Genomic DNA, 24,838 nt, shown 5'->3' with positions numbered 1-24,838 from the left:
AGAACAGTGCAGGTCCTCAGTAGGGGTGTCACGGTATTAGTTTTATGACGGTACAATAACCTTCTTGCAAAATGACGGTATATCATGGTTATCGCGGTATAGCAGGTGGAGTTAACTAATCTTAAATATTTTCTAAAAGGTCATAAATTGTCAGATTTATCATTACAAACAAAACCAGGCACCCAGGTCCAGAATTGGGCTTTTCAACATACTTTCCACTGAAATGCCACCCCTTGCTTCCACCAAACACAAACACATGTGTGGAGAGGAGGAGGAGGAGGGGGGGGCGGGCCTGCTGCGACTGGCAAAGCAAACTGAATAGCTTTTCTTAAGTGGTCATTTTGGCTTTTAGCTCCCCCACTGGCTACTGGTGAAGATGAACATGTTGCCATCTTGATAACCTGCATGCCACAGATCAATGGTGTCTGATGGTAGTATACGCTTGTGCGCATACACGCACACATGCACACGCACTCTCTCCTTACGTGACAACCTTTAGTTTACTTCCGGGCCAAAAGGTGTTCAGTAATCACGGACATGTTACCCTTTGGCATGGCAGCAGGGAATACCCACAGAGATGAGTAAATTTCGCAGTGTGACTTATTATATGTAAATTCAATGATAGAACCAGCGAAAGCCCCCATTGTCATATGTTTAGAAAACATTATCCATTATAGATATAGAAACCCCAAAGCCGCCCACCCAAAGTCCGTGTGCGCCTTGGAAGCAAGACGACACGAAGCAACACAGGTTCGATCCCCGGGTCCGCGCTTAGAATCCTCTGGGTGTTTAAGCACGCTATAAATACGCAACTAAGGCAAAAACAATTACGCAACTAAATAAACAAAAACAATTTCTTTAACAGCGCCTCGATGCCTGCGGGCTGTGTGAGAGCTTTAAAAATAAATGTAAATAAAAAAAAGCAAACCCTTTTCCTTCTTGGCACTGTATTTATTCTTCCTATTGCTAACATATTCATTTTGTGTCAGGCATGTGTGGTTTATGGAATGGCATTAAAAACTGCTCAAACTGAAATGACTTGGCAGACGGCACATCCAACAGTGCAAGACCAAGACTGCGCAGCACTTGCTTACTGCAGCCTTTCCAAATCAGATTGAAAAGCACACTTAACGGTATGAACGGTATACCGGTATAAACAATGTGACGGTTATTATTGTTCATTTAATTGGTTCACGGTATCTTTAACGGTATACCGTAATACCGTTTACATCCCTAGTCCTCAGACAGCACCACTGCATTTTCCACTTGAACAAGCAAGGTGGCACACACACTGTCCAAGCTTTCCCGAAAAATATGCACTCCAGCGCAACATGTTCCTAACCCCTCATGTTCCTCAGGAACTCAATTCTCTGGCAGACACTCTAAGCGGATACCCTCTACCAAAAGAACGTGCGTAGCAACTCGATAGACATCCTAGACGGAATAGTCTCACAATGGGGTTACCCCCCCATTAGACTTGTTCATCACAAGCCTAAACACACAATGCCCAGACTTGGCATCCAGGTTTCCCCGACCAGGGTCCAAGGGGGAATGCCCTGTGGATGAACTGGTCAGGGAAATTTGCTTAACCTCCCCCCGCCCGCCCCCGACACCACTTCTGAGCAAAATAGTGCACAAGATGCACCAGGAGCAAGTCACTTTAATCCTGGTTGCTCCTGTGTGGGTTTCTACATCTGCTCAAACTGGTGAAGTGCGTCCCATCAAGCTCCTGTGCTGTACAGGGAGCATTTTTCCATCAGCGCCCTCAATCTATGAACTTGGCAGATTGGCTCCTGAAGTAATAGAATTTGTCCACCTGAATTTTCCACGGAGGTTCATGGATATCCTAAGAGGCATGAAAACCCAACACCAGACACTGCTATTTCAATAAGTAGAAGAGATTTGTGATATGGTACACGTCACAAACCCTAAACCCAACAATATTCCCCAGCTAACATTCTATATTACATACTTTACCTACTAGACTCTGGCCTAGTATTCACCTCCATCAAAGTGCAAAACTGGCGGCCCTGTCAGCTTACACCACTTCACAGAATAAAGGGTCTTGGTGGAAAGTTTCTATCATTAAGGCATTCATGGAAGGGGTAAATCGGCTATATCCCCCCAATTTCTAACCCTCCCCGGGATCTCAATGTTGTGCTCTCCAAGCTCATGGGTCCACCCTTTGAGCCTATGCCCAAAGCCAGCCTAAAACATCTGACTTATAAGACTGCATTCCTAGTAGCTATCCGCTCTATAAGACGAGTCGGTGAGCTACAGGCTTTGTCTGAACAAGACCTTTTCTTCATGATGCACAAGGACAAAGTTGTTCTCGGAACGCATCCTAGTTGATTTCAAAGCTTCATGTTAATCGATCCATAGAACTTCTTACCTTCTTTCAAAATCCATCTAGCTCAGCAGAAAGAAGGTTCCATACACTTGATGTACATAGGGTGGTCTTGTACTACATGAACAAAATGAAATCTCTAATGAAAATGACCAACTTTGTTTCCATAGCACCTGGAAGAGAAGGCAATCGCATATTAAAGAACGCCATCTCCAGATGGATAGTAAAGTGCATACAGCTCTGCTATTCCTTATCCAACAAAGTCTTACCTTTCAGCCCCAGGGCTTGTTCAACCAGAGGTACAGGAGCTACCTTAGCTTTCATTGCAGACGCCCCTCTAGATAGCATTTGGAAAGCTGCTACATGGAGTTCCATCCATATGTTCACACAGCATTATTGCATTGATGCACACTCTAAAGCAGATGTGCAGGTTGGAAAAGCAGTCCTAAAACTTGTCGCTGTACCTTTTCCAGATACTGCTTGCTAATCTATGAAGAGCATGTGATCTAAGCAGATACACAATCTCCAGAAGGGATACATTACTCACCGTGAATCTTATTTCTGGTGCTTGTATCTGCTTAGATTCACATGCGCCATCCCTTCCTCTCCTAGAGTAGAATGTGCATAGATGTATTATGGGTTATCACTGTTTCAGCTTTCACATTTGTACTCTCGCTACACTTCATGCAACCTCATGTCAGAAATAATCGATCTGAGGGACTTTGACGTGTGAAGGACCATGGGTACAGTACACATCACACTAGGGATAGTATTACTAATACGCCGTGTCGACGCCTGCTTTCGATTTTCGAAAACAAATTTTGTAATACTCTGCAAATACCTCTAGATGTCGGACCATGCAGAGCATGTGAGTCTAAGCCAGCGGTATTCAAACTGTGGGGCGCACCCCCTCTGGTGGGCCGCAGCCTCATGCACAGGGGGGCGCACATCCACAGCCTGAAAAAATTACAGGCAGCCCCGTTTCTTGGCCGTGCGGAGCAGACGACCTGGGGCGCAGAGCTAAATAGCTCAGCAGGTGGGCGCAGTAAGGGGACCACACAGAAAGCTGCCGGGCAACACATTAAGCAGCCTGCTGTGCCGGTGAGCGCTGCTCTGCGATGTGCGGCTGGCTGATCTGACTTGTAGATAACTGCAATTTATTCGGAATATGCAAACAAAAGAATGCATATTCCAAACGCTGGAGTCGCACAACCTGCGTCCCTCCTCTTTGCATTGACAGCCTTTCAAGTGGGGCAATTTGTAAGTGATGGCTCATTTAACAAGTCATTGTTTTTATACAGTATATGCTTAACATTTCAGTGTTAATAACTGAACATGGGTCATTTTTATTCACCAGGCCAGCACAAGTATCAGTTGGCTCATCAAACCTATGCAAAAGAGAATTAATGTGCCACACAGAAAAGTTAAAATATTATTTTTATTTTCCTCTCGATTTGACACAGCTAAACTTTTTAATACTTTTTAGTTGCATACAGCGCATCCCTGGAAAGATTAACTCTAGTTTTCTTGCTTACATATTCTAGTGGCTGCTTTGGGACATGGACTAAATGCCTCCTCTCAGCATCAAATGTCTTTTAATTGCCAGCCACTGCCTAGCGAGCTCACCAGATGGCAACCCAATGTCACTTGGCACTTTGATTAGGAAAGTGGAGTTCATTGTGTTCCCATGCAGACAATTGATGGCAAATCAATGCAGTGATGTGTTCAGCGATGATTTGTGCACTGCACAAGTCACCACCTTGTTGGTTAATGGTGTCTATGTGGTGCTGCCTTGTGTAATGGCACATATACCTGTTTTTGTCTGATGTGCCCAATGTCCAAACAGGAGCACCCAGGACTGTTTTGTGTAAGCGACTCTGACGAGCATGCCATACTGTGCCTACACTTAAACACACAATGCAATCAAAGAAGTTACCTCAAATTGTAAATCCACAAGGCCCACCCTTTCTACACAGTCAAACCATGATTTCTGCTAGCTGCAGGCCAGCAAGAATAAGATGGTAAGGCCAGTTCGGTTAGATAAAGCATGGACCTGCTCTTTTTTGCCAAAATAACAGCTGAGGCCTGCGCAATGGTGAGGTAGTGGTTGAGGAACTGTGGGCCCTGTACCACGCATCGGAAGCCATTTTTGTTTGAAGTGCTTCATCAGCTTATTACTGGTCAGGCTTAAGTTTGAAAGAGGTACAATCCTTTCTGTGTAGCTTTTCTGTGCATTGATTATTGGGTCTCTTGTGCAGTATCCTGCCCTGTCTGTAGATCTAATTCCCAAAAGATGTTTCTGTATTGGGGTTGGGTATGCCAACAGGGAGACCCAGCCCTTCCTCTAAAATTCTTCAGAAACCAGAAGAGCCTTTGTACCCCTTTGAGTGGCTGATGTTGCAGCCATTTTATACTCTCATCCAAAAACGTAAGCTGTCCAAATGAGGATGTATGGTTCATGGCTACAAACATTTTAATGTTAGGGTGAGTATTGTGTACTGTGATGTGAGCACCAAGCCATGCATCAGTTACGCATTTAGAGATTCACACATACAATCCTTTTATCACAGACTTGTTTATGAAATGTAGAGATCTCTAATCACTGTTATAGTCCTGAAATGCTCTGTGAATTCATGCAAAGTATACAGGAATCCTCATTGGTGCTATTTGTCCCAGCGATTCCTTTTGGATGTGGACACTGGCAAAGCAAACAATCTGTGTGATTGCCGCTGGCTTGTGCTCTTGGCATACCTTGCTGATATTTTGGATAAGCTAAATGCCCGCAATATGTCTTTGCAAGGAGCCAATGCCAATTCATTTACAATGAATAAAAAAGTATTTGCCTTCAAGAGGAAGTTAGACCTCTGGAAAAGAACAATTGGAGCTGGGGTAGCAGTTCAGTTCCTATTGCTTACAGAAGTAATTGAGGAAACGCAGTACAACTTGCTGCATGTCCTAGAACCAATCACAAGTCATCTAATAACATTAAGGTCCAGTTTTGATAAATACTTCCCTGGAGAAAATGCTGGTATTAATAGGGAGAGGCAGCCTTGATCAGCCCAGGAGGAGCTGATTGAGGTTCAGTCGGACACTACTCTGCAATCTGAATTTAGGAACATTTGGTGACTTTTGGCTGAAGGTAATCCTGGCGTATCATACATTGGCATGGTCTGCTATACAGTCTCTTACCCTTTGGGTCTTCCTACTTGTGCGAAATATGCTTTTCAGCATTGGCTGTACTGAAAACAAAATACTGCACAAGGCTTGAAGTGGAGGACAACCTCAGAGTGGCGGTCTCAAAAATAAAGCCACACAAGGACTCACTTTCTGCAGAGACACGCCCACCCTTCCCTTGCTCTGTAAAATCAAATTGCCTTCTGCAGAATATAATAGGAATGTATTTTGAGAAAATAAAAGCCCTACTGGAGAATTTTGTGTTTACTAGCACGGTTTCTATGTTTGGATTGGAAGTGATTGTCCTACTGTCTTGGAATGTCTCCCCAACAACGTATCCCTTCAAAATTATGGCACCACACATTCTGCAGCCATCTACTCTATAATAAAAATAACACCAACACAGAGGGGCGGGGCAGAGGGGATCCCAATTTATTTTTTTCTCAAGGGGCCTTGGCATAAAAAGTTTGAAGACCACTGATCTGAGCAGATACAAGCACCAGAAATAGGATTACAGTGAGTAATGTATCCCATGTGGGGTGGGGTAACGGAATAGGTTAAGGTGATGAGTATTGTGGGGGGGTGTTCCACTGCAATTTTGTACAAAAATCCAATTCTGTCAAATATGAAAAGGTAAATTGTTTTTCTGTCAGGCAGACCTAAACCGCAAAACTCATTCAACAAACAAACCCTGACCCTGGAGCTTAATCCTCTGGATACAATCAAACTCGTGAGCGCCTGGAGAGCCACGCGAGTGCCTGGAGACTATGCCAATGTTAAGTGTGCGGTATAAGACCACTTATCAGATCTGCAGCAGACATGCAGATTTGAGATCTCTCCTTGCAGATGTACCCTGTGATCTGTTAGTTGAGAATTACAAAGTCCACTCCCCTAAATAAGTTTCACCTCATGCTCTCAAATGGCAGTGGCCATCCTCCCACAAATCAACCGCCATGATAACGATAAACAGTAATAACAATTGGCAGCTGACGTAGCCTTGTCAAACTGGACAATATCCACAAGCCCAATCTGCCATACTTGAATGGACAGAGAAAATAATTGGCCAGTTACATTCCTGAGATCATAAGCATACAGTTCTCCAGTAAGACACAAATAACAGAACTTGCATAATTACTTGGCAACAATAGTGGGATCAACCAGTAGATGCCTGAGAACTAGCAAACTGTGATTTCTGCAATGTGAGCAATGCTCTGGTAGCCTTTGATAAACCTCCTGCAATGTAAAGAAAAGAGGAACTTTGCTTGGAAAAGCAATGCTTATTTGAGTCTACAATCTCTTAAGCTTTTGTGGTCTCCTGTATGCTCTTTAGTTCCTAGGGAGTGGCGCCAGACAATAGAGGCATTGTGTAAGCTATTTTACCTTTCCAGCCACCTGCACCACTCCCAGTGCTGCCTTTTTTTCCTTCTTTTCAGCAGCTATACTCCAGTTCCCCCCCCCCCTGTTTCTGCCCCACCAACTATCTTTCCCAGTACCCTGCAACCTCACTCCGACCCTCACCACCCAAATCTCTCACTTACCTGGCCACTGCCATATTCTTGCTAAGCTTCCTGCCTGGTCTGTCACGCGGTTGGAAATAAGTAAAAGGGCTACCACCCTTTAACAATGGCGGCTTCTTTAATTTTTTCAGATGTGTGCACATTTTTTAATGTGAGAAAAAAAAACGAGATGCTAATATCATTAAGTACCCTATTTTTGGGCTGGTTCTGTCGGTAAGGGCCCCTCAGAGGCCTTAGCTTTGCTCTGACCTTCTTGTACTGGTCATTACAGCCAAAGCCTGACCTCAAAATTGTACTTCGTGCTAGAGTAGTTTTTAACTTGATAGTCCCTAGATATTTCAGCTGCACTTACCCAAACCCAGAATAATCACCCTACAATTTTCAGACTTTAATGCTCTGTATTAGCCTTTTAGTCATCGTTTTTCTATGCCTCCTGTCTTCATTATTCTAGAACATATTAACCACCTTTTGTTAAAGCTACTCAGGTGAAAGCAGGAAAATAGACTAGAATATTTATATAGCGTCCTTTTTCCATTTCTATGGCCTCAATGCGCTTTGTGTTTGGAATGCCCCCTGGGACCAAAGTCCATGTATGGGAGGTTCTAAGTTTACTTTAAGATGTGTGTGTGCATTCTGCCAGGTTAGGACCAAGGACGGCTGGTTGGTCCCCAGTAAGCAACTCAGAGGTCAGGCACATAGGTGGGTGCTGTCAGCGGTTTAAGATGGAGCTATTGCAGGAGACTCGATGTGTGACCTGCTAGATCAATTTCTATGTAGGTTGTTGCTCTATACTAATGGCAGAGGTGTTGACAGATGCGGGGGTGGGGGGATTCAGCGTTAACCACTATGCAAGCTCATAGACCGGATTTCACATAGCTGTAGCTGCATTCTAGAGTGCATGGATGGGGAGCTGTGCCTTCGGCATGTGTATACAGACTTGGTGTGATTTATACATACCTTAGACGCTGATGGATTATTTTCTTTGTCGTTTTCTTAGGTCTCTCAAGCAGGGATCGAAATTGAGGGGAGCAGGGAGCTATTTAGCTCCTCCTTCTAGCACAGTAGAGCCTGGTTAGCTTGAGACCAACCGCTACCAGGAGCTACTTATGGCTCCTATGGCCAACTGGCGCTTTCCGGACATTTAAATGTGACATTAACTAAGTATTTGAGAATGTTAATAAAGAATTAGAACACATCTAATATACATTTAAACACAATGGTTCATACAAAATGGACAGAAAGTTAAAGGAGAATCTCTGGTAGCTCCTTGTTCCCCTGTGATAGCTCCTGCCTTCAGGTTGATGCCTGACACGCAGGAGCTGGTTTTATCTCTTGTTAATCGAATCTCAATTTCGATTCCTTCTCAAGACGATAGACTGGTTTTTCGAGTGCATCTTCTGATGGGGTTAGCATACAACCTTTTGGAAGGACTTGACTGGGGGCATTGTTTGAGTGCAATAGGTAAATATATTAAATGGAGCTTGCCACCTATGGCCTAAGACCAATGGTATTTCCCGTCCCTGACGGAAAGGACCATCTAAATGCGTTGCATCTTTATTCCTACCCCCAAAAACCATTAAAGTGCATTCCATGCCCAATAGCACCTGTTGAACTGGCGCATTTCCTCACTACCCCCAGTGAAACCTATGGGTTGAGCATTGAGTGTTTGGGTAGGCCCCTTGATAAATGGGCAGGGACATCCAGCTGAGTGCACAACCATTCCTGTCCCCAGTTCAAACTGGTTCTGCTACTGTTATCTCTAGTGGTCTATCTGAACGAGCATTCTGTCCCGACACCTTTAGGTGGTCACATCCGAGGTGCAATCAGATTTACATGAGTTGTTTGGTAGTCAGTTTGCGCCAGTTATAGAGTTGGTGGTTAGGGTAGGGGGAGCGCCCCAAGGGACAGGGGAGTGATGTATGATCGTCTGTGGGGGTTTTGGGGGAGAAGGGTGAGTTTATCAGTGTGCCACTGCAAACGCCAACATCCGCAGTGATTTGGAAGTACAGGTGTTTGGTTGGGTCTGAGCCAGTACTTGTGTACGGGGGGGCAATCAAAGCATAGTGCGAGGGGGGTTTCAAGAGGAGGAAGGAAAAAGACAGGTTTTGAGGGCCTTTCTGAATGCGAGGTGATTGCCATTGCTTCCGAGTTCCAAATGGTGGGAGCTTGAAGGAGGATCTGCCTAGTCATATGCAGTTATATTGGGGGAGAACTAGGATAAATGCTACACTGGATCAGTGTCCTGGAGGGTCGGTAGAGTGAGTTTGTCTTGGAGGAATTCAGGTTCGGTGTTGTGGATGGTACGGTGACTAATGCACATGGCTTTAAAGGTAGTTTGTCGACCAATAGGGAGCCAGTGGAGAACTCTGTGTGGGGCTGATGTGTCTTTGCAGTTTCTTAAGTTGGAACGCTGGTGTGCATAGATAAAGGCAATTTGCATAGTCCAAGCGGGAGAGGATGATGGTGAGGATGGCAGAGATTCAGTGTGGATAGGTGAGGTATGGGAAGATACGACTGAGGAGGCGTAGGTGGAAGACTCATGTTCTGGATACAGAATTGATGAATTGATGAATTGATGTGTTGGGAGAAGGATAGATCCGTGTCCAGTGTGCATTGGAGAATTTTCCCCAGTGGAGGTTGCTGGGGTTAGGGGAGTTTTGGGGGTCGAGGGCTAGAGAGTGATGCCAGGGTATAGGTTAAGGAAGGAGCAGGGTTTTTCTGCAGATTAGAATTTGTTTTCCCAGGGTTGAGGATGAGGTGGTTGGTAGTCATCAGCGGTCAATATCAGAGGCATGATGACAGATCTGGACGGGTGGAGGCTGGCGATATGGGGTTATTAAGGATGATCTGGTTATCGTCTGCGTAATTTAAGCAGGTGAGATTGTGGGAGTGGGCTGATGTAGCTAATGAAGGCGGGAGATAGGGATGCTCCTTGTGGGACCCCTTTCGGCATTGGGCGTTAAGTAGACGTGAATGGGTGGAGGAGCATGATTTGCAAGTGATTAGAGATGAAATGGGGGATCCATCTAAGGAAGCTGACTCTCGTTCCTAAAGAGTGTAGACTGTCTAGGAGAATGGTGTGGTCAATAGTATTGAAGACGGCCGAGAGGTCAAGAAGAATGTGTACAGCGCATCCTTCCGCATCCGCTGTTCTTTTTAGGTCATCCCAAACGGACACTAGGGATCACTCGGTTCCTGAGAGGGGTCTGAAGCCAGATTGGGGAGGGTCAAAAAGGTTGTTGGCTTCAGCGACGTGGCAGAGTTGCTTTTTTGCTGTGCGGTTCATGGGTTTGTCCATGAAACGGGTGTTGGAAATGGGCCGGTAGTTCTGGGGAATGAGTGGGTCGAGCTTAGTTTTTTTGAAGGGTTTGCTATAGGAGGTTTTGAAGGCTTCCAGTAAGATTCCTGACGTGAGGGATTGAGCGTGCAATACTGCCTATGCAGGTTGTTGGGGTGTTTTTGAGGAGAGTGGGTGGGCAAAGGTCTTCAGGACCAGAACAGGCAGCTTTGTGCTAGGAGCGAAAGAAACCCCTGGCGAGATTGGGCAGAAGAGGCAAAGGTTTGCTTCGGGAGGGGGTTGGGGACAGGAGGTGGGTGGGGAGCAGGTGCGGTCATATCTATTTAAGAGATGGCAGTATCTGTCGAACGACATGAAAATGTTCGGATAAGGCATTGCATCGGAAGTGGAGGAGGGGTTGAGCAACCTGCCGATTTGAATTCGACTCATTATATGCAGTTCCTTGCTTGGGTTGCGAGAGTTCAAGATTCTTTTCCCATAGAATGCTTTTTTGGGTTTTTATTATTTTCGATCTGTAGGCCCTTGTTAGTCTTACCAGGAGAGTTTTGTTTAGAGGGGTCAGGTTGGTTGCGTGTGGGGGCCTGATCTCTGAGAGGTAAGTTTTGTTAAAGTGGTGGGCGTGAGGGTGCTGGAGTGCCAGTGGTCAAAGTTTGATTCTGAGGGTACGGGGGGCTTTTTGGTGGGAGTGAGTTGAGGGGGTTGATTACATCCAGGGTGATAACGACTTTGGTCCAGTGTGGTGAGGACGGAGGTCAGGTGTAGCCTTGGGAGGGGGCTGAAGATGGTAAGGTGAAAATGATCTGTCCATGTTGGAGGGCGTGGAGGCTGTGTGGATATGTTTGTGGTGCTAAAAACCGCATCAAGGGTGTGGCCTGCAGTGTGGGTAGGCAGAGAAATGCCTTTCCAGGTTGAAAGCTTCTAGGTTATCTGTGAGAACGGGTCATGGAGTTTGAGTGGGAGTCAAATCAGATGTTGAAATCAACCAGAATGGTGAGTGCTGCATGTAGGTTGAAGGTAGTTGACATTGCTCAGTGCGTCTGCAAAGTTTTTGTTGTAGTCAGGCGGGTCTATTAATAGGAAGCTGAGGGAGGTGGTGGGTGTGGAGTTGGAATTTTGTGTTTGTGTAAGATGGCTAGTTCCCCACCTCCTCTTGATCTTTTCTGAACAGTCGGGTTGTAGTCGGCGGGGACGGCAGGGGGGGGCGTGCTGGTCTTGTGTGCAATGGGATCACAGTCTGCGAATCAGGTCTCTGTGATGAAAAGAATGCCTGGGTTTTCGTCCGAGATGAGGTCAAAGATGTTAAATTTGTTTTTAGAGAATGACCTGGCGTTAATGAGAATGCAAGAGATTTGGTGGGACGTGGGCGGGTGTTTCTTGTACTACAGGTAGTCGTGGTGTGTTGTAGATGTGGGCTGTGCTGGAAGGCATGAGTTTACCCAGGTTATGGTGGGGATTGTTAGAGTGGGGATAGAAGGGGAGGGCTGTGGCAGCGGGGTGAGTGATGGGATTGCCAGTGGAGGGCATGGGAGGTGGACAGAAGAGGGGGGGATAGCTCTAAGACCGGGTTGAGAGCAGGAGGGGAGATTTGACTGCTGTAACGAGGGGGCAAGGATTGTGATCTGGAGTGGGGCACGGTAGAAGCAAAGTGGGGCTTGTGGTGGCTGAGACCTGGGCCTTTTCTCGTCTTTTGGGCGGGCCACGAGGTGTGGGTGAGAGGCTGATGAGGGGTGTTGGCCAGGGCTGCCCTTGCTGCCCTATGTTTAGGGAAATGGGATTTCGGGTGGCTGTCTTTCGGGAGATTTGAGATGTGCGTGCGGAGGCGAAGAGGGAGGGAGGGAGTGGGTGTGGGGGTTGTAGGAGTGGTGGGGGTGTTGCGTGATGCTATGGGGGTTTGAGGTTTTCTGGCTCTCCAACATGTCGCACTGGCTTGGGTGGAGTAAGATCTACGCGGGGGGTTGGAGCAGGTGGGAAGGCGGGGCTTGGACATGGGTGGAGGTTGGGTGTATACCTGTGTTGGAGGGTGGGGAAGGGGCTGCTTGATGCCGTGGACCTGGAATTTAAAGCACCAGTGTGAGGTCTCCAGAGGAGGGTTGGGGGGGGGCGGTTGCACTTAGTTATAAGACAAACCCAGCCCGGAGGATGCTCCCAGATTACTAGAACATAGCAGGGATGATGCACCTGAATCCAACAGAACACAGCACCCATCACAGACAACACAACAGGCAGTAATGCACCTCGAGTCAGGGGAACACAGCATTGGAAACGCTCTTAGCTTTAAGGTGTTGAAGCAGGCAAAAGTACCTAGACTTGACAAAATACGGTTGCGGAGATGCACCTAGACTTTACGGAACCCACCAGGCAAATCCCTACATAAAAGGAGCATAGCAGTGGATATGCAACTTGAATTTGGTAAATGGGGAGAATCCTACATTTGAGGTACTTGAGCAGTTAAAGAAAAGCCTAAATTTGAGAACGCAGTGAACAGAGCACCTAAATTTGGGATACTTGGGAGAAAAGTCTACATTTGAGACACAGTAGTAAACGGAGAATTTGGGACAGAGCATTAAATGGAAGACGCCGAAGTGGGTTGGGGGGGCAGGGAACATCGAGGGATGAATGCAGAGGCGGCTACATTTACAAAACAAAAAGCCAACAAACTGTCACGGGCAAAAGGCACTCATCTTTTCAGGCTACAGTTGGAATGCCTGGGAGGTTGCTGGTAACGAGGGAATAACCCTCGTAGGATTACAATATGCACACAGGCTTAATCAGGAGTTGGGGGCAGGTTGGGAGGCGGTTCGGGGAGTGAACCTACATAAGTTATTTCTTGGACTAATTAAGGCGGTGCACATTTTTGACAACAATGAGTACTAGAGCGGAATCTTTTCTAAAGCTAGTTATGAATGTGTACATTATATTAATTCTTCTATTTTATTTTTTCAGCGGAGCGTGCTTTGGATACCATGAACTTTGATGTCATTAAAGGCAAGCCAGTGCGTATTATGTGGTCCCAACGTGATCCATCGCTCCGTAAAAGTGGAGTCGGCAATATTTTCATCAAAAACTTGGACAAATCTATTGATAACAAAGCTTTATACGATACTTTTTCTGCTTTTGGAAATATACTTTCTTGCAAAGTAAGTGGTGAATAATTGACAGTCTTGGATTGAAAGATTTTTTTTTAATGTGCTTTGATTTTAAAATGCATTGACTATTGTTTGGCTGCTGTCTGTAAAATGAGTATACACCGGAGTCTGTTGGCATCACCATAGTTATAAACTAAATGTAGCTTTTTTTTTTTTTGACAATACAACCTTGCATTTAAGGTTTGAATAGATCTTAGTGTCTCAACAAATAACCTTCAATAACTGTACCTTATGTTTCACGGTTTTCTGATGCACTGTAGTTGACATGGTATTATTGAACATTTTGTTAATTACAGGTAGTATGCGATGAAAATGGATCGAAGGGTTATGGATTTGTACATTTTGAGACCCAAGAAGCTGCAGAACGTGCTATTGAGAAAATGAATGGTATGCTCCTTAATGACCGCAAAGTGTAAGTACATAGTTTCTTTTTTGGGACTATCTCGCAGTTAAAATCTTTTCACTAAATTTGTAAGACACAATTATATTGACCTACCCGGGCACCTTTTGCACTAGATTTGAAATTCGTTGGCCAATATCAGCATTTTTAAGAAGGAAATATGGTTATCTTCAACACTTTAATGGAGAGAAATGTAAATGAGAATTTTTTTATATCATTGCAATTTCCAAAAAGCACATCAATTCTAATTTACAGCGGTTCACCAGTATCAAATGAAATGGGAACGTGCAGGTTGGAGACAACCAGAACAAAGTTATGCAAGTAAACTGTAAATGAACTGTCGCTTTAATGGAATGTCTGTGGAATTTTATAGTGTCTGTGCCACTATTGGTGGCCTTGCTGTGCTTGGCACTGTAAGAGAAAAGGGTGGTGGACTTCATTAGTTGGACAGTGGGAAAGGCAGATACGAAACCGTGTTGATGGGTGCTGGTCAGAAGTAACCGGTTACTGAGAGCCAATCTGCTTTGAGATTTGGAAGTAAGTTATCCATTGGGATGAGCCCAAGATCTGATTAACTACCGCGCTTTGGGTCTGTTTAGCCGCTGAGTATGTGACTGGTCTAAAGACGAACGCTTGGTTGTGGCTCGGTTGCTGTTGTGAGAGCAGCTAGGCCTGTGGTGGCCTTCTGTGGAGGGTTTGTTTGTGTAGTGTATGGTGGTAGGTGATTTTAGAGGGGAGTTGCTTGGTCTGGGAATTCATGAATTAAGCCCTACAAGGAAACGAACCTGAGACCATGCTCTAGTACCCCGTGCCATATACAGACCAGTCTCATTTCTCTACCGCCCATTGCCACCTTTATCTCAAATACGATGCACCCTGTGAGAAACAGCCAGCATCAGCGAGTTGGCAGATAAGGGAAAGGGTTGATGTGTAAACTCCGACATTCTCATAGCCTGCTAAGGCTATGGGAGGCAAAAAGTTCAGTGGAAGGGCAGCTGAAAATGTTAATGTTAAAGGCATTTATATAGCGCACCGTCACCAACAGAGTTGGTCTCCAGGGGCTCAGGCGGATCTGTAACAAGAGGGTGGTGGGGGGGTTTAGGTTAGTCGGGTGAAGAGGGAGAAGGAGAGTGAGTAGAGTGGTGTGCTGTTGGTGTCTTCAGTTCGGTTTTCACCTTGCGCTGAGCTTTGGTGCGGGTGTCGGATCAGAGCGAGACCTTGTGTGCTGTTGATGCAGTTTGTGTTTGTTGTTGCAGTGTGATGAAGTCGGTGCGGTTTGCTGGGCGAGAGATGGTAGTGTGATTCCTGGGTACGTTAAGTAAGCAGAGGTTTGAGGATGGATTAGTAGGTTGTATGCACTGGTTCTTACCAATGTAGTTTAATATAGGTGGCGTACCTGTGGGTATTAGTAGCTGGTTACGATTCTTGGTCATCTATCCGATAGGTTTCGGTGTCGTGGTGATCCTGGTTGTGTCGTCTGGATCTTGGGTGGAGGTAGGTTACGGCTAGTCTTTCTCCTTCCGGTGTTGGTGCTGTGGTTTGCCCAGCTCCTATATTTCCACTGTCTGTATTGACGGTGGTCTGCTTGGTTTTGTTCTGTCAGGGTATTGTTGATAGTAGTCTATGGTCTTATGTCATGGTTTATTTGTGTATATTTGTCAGTGTTGTGTTATGGCTAGCTCTTGGTTTGTGATGCGGTACATCCTAGATTGTCTACATTGGCTTTAGTATGTAGTGGTCGGTTGTTTGGGTCGAAGTTGCCGTATTACACTCACCATTGTCTGGTGTGTGTATGTGCCTATGTGGGCGTTCATCTGATTATGTCGTGAAGAGCCAAGTTTTGAGCAGTTTCCTGAATAATAAGTGGTTTCTTGTGTTGCGTAAGTTCTTCGATAGGCTGTTCCAGATTTTTGGTGAGAGGAGGGTCCTCTTAGTTTTCTCTTGTTGTAAGGGTTTGGCTCCAGATGAATGTGTGGAATGCAGTCACCTATTTGCCGGGCTGCTGCAGCCATACACCACAGTGATGGTTTTTTGGGGGATCAGGGGGATTTGTGGAACAAGCATTACTGAATTAATGCTTTCCCATCTCCGGTTTTGATTTTATTCAATATTATGATTGTTGGTGTCGATTTCAGAGTTGACTTGTGCCAGCCCTTGAAAGAGTCTGAACGTCTGTAGAGTTCAGCCTTTATTCCATGGAGTTTGGTTTTCCTGCGCTCTTGGCCACCATTGAGACTTTTATGCGCTTATGGTGAGAGGGCAATCCAATGTAGATCAAGAGTAGAGACACTGCTTTAATCCCACTCTTGGGATTAAAGCAGACCTTTTATTCATTAACTATAGGACGCTGAAGGAAAGTGAGGAAAACTGGCGAGAGCCAAGCTGTGACTTTCCTTTGAGTAGTATTGTTCCTTGGGCTTTGGGGTTTTCAGTAAAAGCTGATTTAATCAATTTCTGCTCCTGGAAATGTTACCCCTTTTTAATGTATTGACCGAAAAGGTCCACTAGATGTCAGCGCAGACCTTTCTTGAAATTTTCAATGTAATAAAGAAATCCATGTAAGGTCAGCGCCATCTAGTGAACATTATCATACCTGAAGATTTGATCTGAAGTAACCCATATGTTCTCCATTTTGTTTTGAAAAATGCATTTGACAAAGTTAGCTGTTGGATTCCCGAAGCTACAGTGCTGAAAAACATCAGTTAGCCCACTAGTGAGGATCTGAATGGACCAATTGATCAAAGGGCACCTTGTATTCCACTGATCCTCTGTTCTATTGATGCCATGGACTAAAAAAAGCTCACTTCCCACAAGTGGGTTTTAAAAATGTTTGGTTGAAACTTTGTCCTGCATGGAGCTTTAAAAATGTATATACAGCTAAACCTACACCTGTCCCCATGCCCCTTCCTCTCCTGTACAGCATGATTCATTTGCATGTCTTTGGGTTCCGTGCAAAATGAATTCAAACTCTTACCTTGCCGGGCAATATGAGCCCATCAAAGTCTTCGTTATTTGTAAGTTTAGATTTCCTTTTCCGTTATAAATTCAGTCAGGACTACAAGTCCAAGAATGCAAAAAGAGAACAGGGGCTGCTGCGTCTGCATCATTCTCCAGCATGGGGTCTGGCATGGATTCACATGCTCATGAATATTCCCCGTCGTCAGGCTGGGAATCCTCGGTAAAGAAAAAACCAGTATCAGTTTCGTTTCTGATCTGTCTTTCGTAGTAATAACCAATCACTGGTCTCTGCGTCATACTGACCACAGCCAATGACTGCCCTCTACCTAAGCACCGCCTCTGGCAGCCATCTTCAGATTTTTACCGCACGTTCATGTGTTGGGATCCTCGTGCTATTGCTCTCGAGCGTTAGTGCTATTTTTCGCGCTTTTTCACAAAAAACTTCGATTCTTTCGGTCAAAAGAGCCTCAAGCTCCACCGATCCTACATCCGATCAACGGGGACCCGTGTCGGATTCATCTGTGCCCCTCAAGGGTGAAGATTTCGTCGAGCTACGCTTCGGAGGACTCCAGAAGCTTCTCAGGCCCGGTCTCGGAGATGGCCCAGGAGAAGGGAAGCTCGACGCCCGGAAAGCTGTTCAGGGTCTGCCCTGGATGCCAGCTGCAGAACGTCTTCAAGGAGGACGAACGCTCTTTCTGCCTTTACTGCCTTCATGAGGACAAGACGCACGTGGAGAAGGACTGTGCGTTTTGCGGCAACATGTCGGAACGGACCATGAAGGACCGCCATCAACGTCTCGCCAACTGGCTGGAGGGTAAGAGCCCGTCTGGCGAGAAGAAGAAGAAATCCGAGCGGTCTTCTAAGACCTTTGAGGGCGCCCCGGCGACGGGGGCCCAACATAAGGCCAAGCACCGCGAGTCCGCTGGCACCGGGAGCGCCGAACGGTCGGGCTCTACGGGCGCCAGGCAGGGCGCACCCTCCCCGGCACCATCAACCACGAGCCAACGCTCTGGGTCGGGCAAGAGGAAGGCCGAGCACCCGGCGAAGCTCCTGGAGAGGCCCCGGTCGAGCTCTAAGGCAGAGGAGGAGCGTGGCAGTGCCCCCTCCCTCAAGGATAAGGCGGTGAGCGCACCTAAGGTGGTGAAGGCCTTGATCCATCCGACCAAGCCCTCTATCGAAACGGTCGCGGCGGCCCTGGCTCAGCCTGTGGTGGCTACACCAGTGGTGGCGACCTCAGGGCCCAGAATCTCCCTGCCTCCGCGGAGGGAGTCTTCCTTTGTGCCCATCGATAGGACCCCCGTGAAACCCTCCGTGGGGAAGAAGAAGGGGGGGCAGGGCGTCGTCGTAGATTCGGCCTCAACCTCAGAAGAGGAGCTGATCGAGGTCTTAAGCCACGGCCTATGCGTGGAAGAAGGCCAGCCCGTCGGAATGGACCCCGACGCAGGTGACGACGACGACATCGTCGAGGATACCGACGGGGCCCCTGCTCGCCCGTCGGATTCCCCTCTGCCAGCGCCGCAAGACAACTCGGCGGCCATTTTGTTGGCCATACAGTCCTTATGCTCCGAGATAAGGACGAGGCTACCGTTACCGACGGAGGAACCTCTCCCGTCGGGGGATCCAGAACCGGGACCTTCTGGTGTTCCCCCTACCAAGAAAAGAAGGATCCATCCACCACCTCCTTTTCAACCGTCGCGCCCCGTCCAGCCCTCCTCCCCGTCCACCCGAGGGGATGATACGGGGACTGACACGGCAGCGACGGGTACGGACGACGAGGCATACGACGAGGATTTTCCGTCGTCGCCTCCCACCAGGGTTTCTCCGCCCGACGAGATCGGATCTTTCCACTCCATGATCTCCAGGGCTTCCGAGCTTTTCCAACTCTGCCCTGAGGAGAAGAAAAAGGAAGGCTTCCTTTATCAGCGGCGCGAGACCAAGAGGAAGACGGTCCTCGCAGTGCCTCTGTTGGACGACATTTGGGATGAGGGCCTTTCCCTCCTCAAGAACCCTTCCACGACGCCAGCTAGAAGAGACCGGTACGAGAAAAAGTACCGGGTCCCGGACACGGCCCCCCTATGCCTCCGGGCGCAGCCTACCCCGGACTCCGTCGTCTCCGCGGCAGCCAGGAAGAAAGCGGGGGGGGGTGCGGCCTCCACATCGACTTCCCCGCCGGACGGCGAGGGAAAGAAATTGGATGCTATGGGACGTAGAGTCATCTCGTCGGCAGCGACGACGATTAAAGCGGCCAACGCCTTGGCTATCGTGGCCCGCTACGACAGGGAGCTCTGGTACAAGATAGCTCCCCTGCTGGATTTTCTGCCGGACGACAAGAGGGCGGAGGCCCTTGAGATCCTGCAGGAAGGTGAGGTGGCGTCGGACCACGCCATCACCGTGGCGACGGACATCGCCGACACTGGGTTCCGCCAGCTGGGCAACTGCGTTTGCCTTCGACGTCGTGGATGGCTCAAAGCTACGGACTTTCGGCAGGACGTCCAGACCAGAGTCCTGGACATGCCCTTCGACGGGAACAACCTGTTTGGGAAGACAGTGGACGATTCCCTTCAGGCCATCAAGGCGGATACTGAGACGGCCAGGGCCCTTGGAGTCCTGCAGCAACGACGAACGCCCTTTCGGAGCGGCGGAGGCAAGGACGCCTCCAAAGGTTCCGGCGGCGGTTTCGCTTCCTACCGTCAAGCGGCCCGCTCGTCGTCGCAAGAGGCCTACAGAGGACGAGGCAAGTCTAGCGGACCCCGCCGTCGTCGCCAAGGAGGTCAAGGCGGCAAGGCCGCGTCCAAGCAGGATTGAACCGGCCGTGGGGTCGGGCCCCCACCGAAGCACCCCGGTGGGAGGCCGGCTGGCGGGCTTCGTCAGCGTGTGGGAGTCCATCTCCACCGACCGTTGGGTGCTGGACGCCCTGGCCCGGGGCCACGCGCTCGAGTTTCAAAGAAGGTGCCCGCGCGTCCCCCCCGTGGCCAGGAAAGAACTTCACGTCCCTCAACTTCTCCTGGAGGTAAAGGCGATGCTCAGAAAGGGCGCCATCGAACTCGTCCCAAAGAGGCTTCGGGGCTCCGGAGTCTACTCGCGATACTTCCTCGTGAAGAAGAAGACGGGAGGATGGCGCCCCATCCTAGACCTGCGACGTCTGAACAAGTTCATCAAGGCGCAGAAGTTCCGGATGGTCACCCTCCAGCACGTCCTGGGTCAGCTGGAGGAAGGAGACTTCCTATCGTCGTTGGATTTGGAGGATGCCTACTTCCACATTCCCATCCTAAAGGGGCACCGAAAATTCCTCAGATTCGTGGTCCAAGGGCGTCATTACCAGTTCAAAGCCCTTCCCTTCGGACTACGGTCGGCACCCAGGGTATTCACCAAGTGCCTCGCACCGGTGGCGGCGCAGCTGCGCCGCGAGGGGATTCACGTCTACCCCTACCTGGACGACTGGCTCATCCGCGCCAAGACGAGGGAGCTCGCCGTGGTCCACACGGCAAGGACCGTCCAACTCCTCACGGACCTGGGATTCTCCGTGAACTACGCCAAATCCCACCTGGTGCCCGCGCAAGTCGCACTGTTTCTGGGAGCGAGGCTCGACACAGTGTCCCTTCTGGCCTCCCCGTCGGAGGAGAGGACCAGGACCATCTTGGGCAAGGTGCAACGGATGTTGGTGGCCGACGCGGCCAAGGTGAGGTCCATCAAGTCCCTCCTCGGGATGATGTCTTCCTGCATCTACCTCATTCCCATGTGCAGGCTCCGGATGCGCCCGTTGCAAGAATTCCTGGATGCGCGCTGGATCCAGACGGGCAGCTTCGAGGAAAGGATCAAGCTCGACGAGAGTTTCCGACGAGCAATACGGTGGTGGGGCACCCGCGCGCATCTGACGGCGGGCATGGACTTCCAGACCCCAGCCCACCAGGAGACTGTGACCACGGATGCCTCCCTGGAAGGGTGGGGAGCGCACACCGAAAATCTGCACGCAAGAGGACTCTGGCTCCCGACGGAGAAGTCCCTGCATATCAACGTCCTGGAGCTCCGTGCAGTGTTTTGGGCCCTCAGGTCCTTCCTTCCGTCCCTCAAGGGCAAGGTGGTGAGGATCTTCACCGACAACACCACCACCATGTTTTACATCAGGAAACAGGGCGGAACCAGGTCCCCAGCGCTGTCCAAGGAGGCGCAGGACCTGTGGCATTGGGCCGTCGCCCAAGGGATTTTTCTGGTGCCGTTTCATCTGGCAGGGATAAAAAACACCATCGCCGACTCACTCAGCAGGGAGCTGCGCTCGTGCCACGAGTGGGAACTACGGCAGGATCTGGTGGATCGCCTCTTCCGACGGTGGGGCACACCCCAGATCGACCTGTTCGCGACGGCGACGAACACCAAGTGCCGGAGGTTCGCCAGCAGGTTTCCCCAGACGAGGAGCATGGGCGATGCTTTCTCGTTCCCCTCGGAGGGCCTGTTCCTCTACGCGTTCCCTCCCTTGCCTCTGCTAATCCGGCTCGTCAACCAGCTCAAGAGGTCACGGTGCAGGATGATCCTCGTCGCACCTGCGTGGCTGAGGCAGATATGGTTCCCGGACCTTCTGGACTTGTCAGCGTCCCCGCCGATCAAGCTGCCGGCGGACGCGGATCTACTCTCCAGGGAAGGAGGCGCCATCCTCCACCACGACCCGAAGTCGCTGAACTTGCAGGCCTGGCTCCTGCGGCGCTAGAGTTTGGAGGATACGACATACCGGCCGATTGCAGAGAGGTTCTTGCAAAGGCCAGGGCGTCCTCGACTCTTAAATGCTACGGACACAAATGGAAGAGGTTCTCTGTCTGGTGCCACGCACAGAAGATTAACCCTCTACGGATTACGGCTCCCCAAGTACTGCCGTACCTGCTGACGCTGGCCAAAGCTGGTCTGGCACACGCGTCCATCAAGATTCATCTTGCTGCGATCTCCCGATACACCAGAACCACGGGGCGGACGTCCTTGTGGTCTCATCGTCTGGTGAAGGAGTTCATGAAGGGACTGTTCAGATCGTTCCCGCCGGTGAAGGCTCCGGCCCCGGCGTGGGAGCTCAACGTGGTGCTGACCAAGCTCATGGGACCTCCGTTCGAGCCTCTGCACTCGGCCCCGTTGAAGTTTCTATCATGGAAAACAGCTTTTCTTGTGGCCATCACCTCCGCACGACGAGTGGGAGAGATCCAGGCCCTTTCCTGCAAGGCCCCGTACTTGACTTTCCACGACACGAGGGTAGTGCTCAGGACGCACCCCTCCTTCATGCCCAAGGTACCGTCGGACTTCCATCTCAACGAACCCTTGGTGTTACCTGTGTTCTTCCCGTCGCCTTCGTCGCTGGCTGAGAGGACTTTGCACTCGCTGGATGTAGCTAGAGCGCTGAAGTTCTACGTGGACCGCACGAAGGGTTTTCGGAAGACGTCACAACTCTTTGTGAACTTTGGACCTGTCAATCAGGGAAAGGCTCTCTCGAAGGCTTCCATCTCCAGATGGCTCTCCGGCTGTATCATGTGCTGTCACCGGTTGGCAAACCGACCGCTGCCTGGCCGTCCGAGAGCCCATTCCACCAGAGCGATCGCAGCTACCACGGCGTTCCTATCTGGTGTGCCCCTGCTGGACATATGCAGGGCTGCTACGTGGAGGTCGACGCACACCTTCACGAAATTCTACTGCGTCGACCGGGATTCCAGGGAGGAGTCCAGGGTCGGCCAAGCAGTGCTGCGCAACCTGTTCGCCTGAGGTGAGCCTGGTGAGGAGGTAAGATGCTTAATGTTGAGTTGATGTGATGCTTAATGTTGAGCCTTTGCCACCTCCCGTGGTTGTGCATGTGTGTACTGCTATGTATTCTTTATTCATGAGCATGTGAATCCATGCCAGACCCCATGCTGGAGAAGGAACAAGTTACTTACCTGTAACTGTTGTTCTCCAGCATGGGTCTGACATGGATTCACATGCGAACCCTCCCGCCTACCCCTCTGCGGCTCTTCACTTGGTCATACTGCCACTTCACGTGCTTCCAAATCTGAAGATGGCTGCCAGAGGCGGTGCTTAGGTAGAGGGCAGTCATTGGCTGTGGTCAGTATGACGCAGAGACCAGTGATTGGTTATTACTACGAAAGACAGATCAGAAACGAAACTGATACTGGTTTTTTCTTTACCGAGGATTCCCAGCCTGACGACGGGGAATATTCATGAGCATGTGAATCCATGCCAGACCCATGCTGGAGAACAACAGTTACAGGTAAGTAACTTGTTCCTTTGTGATTCTGCATGTGTATTTTTTTGCTTCAAAAGACTTATGCACAATTCAAATTCTGAAACTGGAGAATTTGCAGACCTTGCAAATAAGTATTTCGAATGGATTGTGTCCTTCAATGTATTCCTCATCTTAGATGTATTCGTCCAGCTTTGACTGCTTCGGAAATTTTTCTCGGCAGAGGGTGCCGTGCATCAATGTCGCTGAGTCGAGGTCCCTCGAAGGCCTCTGTCGAGGGTGATGTCATCGGGTATACAAGTAGCACGTGCGGCGCCCGTTGGCCTCCGTTCCGTTTTTCCGCAGTACGTGTTGCTTCGGAGACTCGGCGTACCTCGATAGTTCTGTGTCAGTTATTGTGAAGAAGATATACGAGATGTCCTCATCGTCGACCTCGACTACCCCGCGTTTGTGGTTCAAGAAATGTAAAACCTGCGTTTCCAAAATGTCAATCACGGATCCGCACTGAGAATGTTTGTGGTGCCTCGGTGAAAACCACAACATGGAGGCCTGTACGAAGTGTCGGGCAATGACGGGCAAGGCCTTGTGAGAGGAAGGGAAAGCTACAGGTAGGTCGAAAACCCGGCCGAAAAGCCTCAAGCGTCGAGTCGAGAACCCATGAGGAGTAATCTCCTCTACGCAAAAGGCAGAGACATAGGCCTAGGTCCCAAAGTGGTTCCCACCACTCTTCATCTTTGATGAAAAAGTCTAAAAAGAGACACCCCCGGTCCCCTTCCACCTAGTCTTCTGACGAATCCCCCAAGAAAATGAAAAGCCCCACAAAACATTCTTCCTCCGAAGAATGGGAAGCATTTAGAGTTAAAATGATGGCGGTTTTTGAAAAGGCTAAACCTTGGTCCGCACCTTCCTCGGAAGCTGGCCGAGAGCGTTACCGTTCCGACACTCGCGTGCGCCCTCGAGACCGGGTGATCGAAGTAGAAGAAAAGATCGGGAACCTTCCAGAACCTCGAGTGATAAAGATCACTCGTGACGGCCGCTCGAGGTCCTCTATGCCATCCGGAACCCGACACATCTTGGAAGGACGAGCCTTCGAAGAGCGTCTCAAAGCCAGTTCTGTCAACTGTTATTTCGTCAACGCCTTTGTCGACGCCGAAGCCTTCGGTGTCAAAGTTTTAAAGGCTCCAGTTCAGCCAGAAACTGACAAAATAGCAGCGAAAGAAAAAGCTGCAAAGGTTACAAAGCCTTCAGCCTCCACTGTAACAGCTCCTCCAGAAAAAATGTATAACCCTCTGCCAAGGAAAGAATATTTTAAATCCTTTACTTCAATATTTGAAGAATAAGAAAGGTCTGAGGAGGAGGATGTTCCTTTTGGCCTAGAGTTATGGCACCTCTAATGTCCTAGAATGTCTAATTTCTGAGGAAAGCAGAATGAGGGATTTAGTGGAAACTTTGCATAACGCAAGTGGAGTTGACGCATCACCAGAGACAGAATTTGGCAGACCAGAACCAGAGGAACATGCCAGTCCCTCATACAGACAACTGATTACAAAGGTGGTGGATTATTTAGGATGGGCTAGACCACCAACTCAGTTCATCCAGGATGACCTGACACATTGGATCATGGCCCCACCGAAGATCCGATTTTACCCTTCCATGTAGACTTACAGAATAGGGTGGCCAAAAATTGGGAGACCCCGGACTCAATGCCTCCTGTGAATAAGTCCCTCTTGTCAAAATACTCCCCTTCCAATAGCAACCCCGGCTATCTATCCAAACACCCCACTCCCGAG

The 24,838-nt window shown here is 49.0% G+C and overlaps 1 protein-coding gene across 2 annotated transcripts in view; it reads left to right on the top strand.

Annotated features, from left to right (window-relative positions):
- The window catches only part of PABPC1 (poly(A) binding protein cytoplasmic 1), a 503,278-nt gene that overhangs the window by 59,204 nt on the left and 419,236 nt on the right, over nucleotides 1-24,838 (top strand). For both annotated transcript variants that reach the window (XM_069621444.1, XM_069621445.1), the window contains exons 3-4: nucleotides 13,280-13,473; nucleotides 13,779-13,894. In XM_069621444.1, the coding sequence (XP_069477545.1) occupies nucleotides 13,280-13,473; nucleotides 13,779-13,894 (310 nt within the window). The remainder of the gene's footprint in view (nucleotides 1-13,279; nucleotides 13,474-13,778; nucleotides 13,895-24,838) is intronic.

The sequence above is a fragment of the Ambystoma mexicanum genome, chromosome 5q (genome assembly GCF_040938575.1).
Source record: "Ambystoma mexicanum isolate Mex_15411 chromosome 5q, UKY_AmexF1_1, whole genome shotgun sequence".
Classification (NCBI taxonomy): Eukaryota; Metazoa; Chordata; class Amphibia; order Caudata; family Ambystomatidae; genus Ambystoma; species Ambystoma mexicanum.
This window is presented reverse-complemented; position numbering and strand designations above follow the sequence as displayed.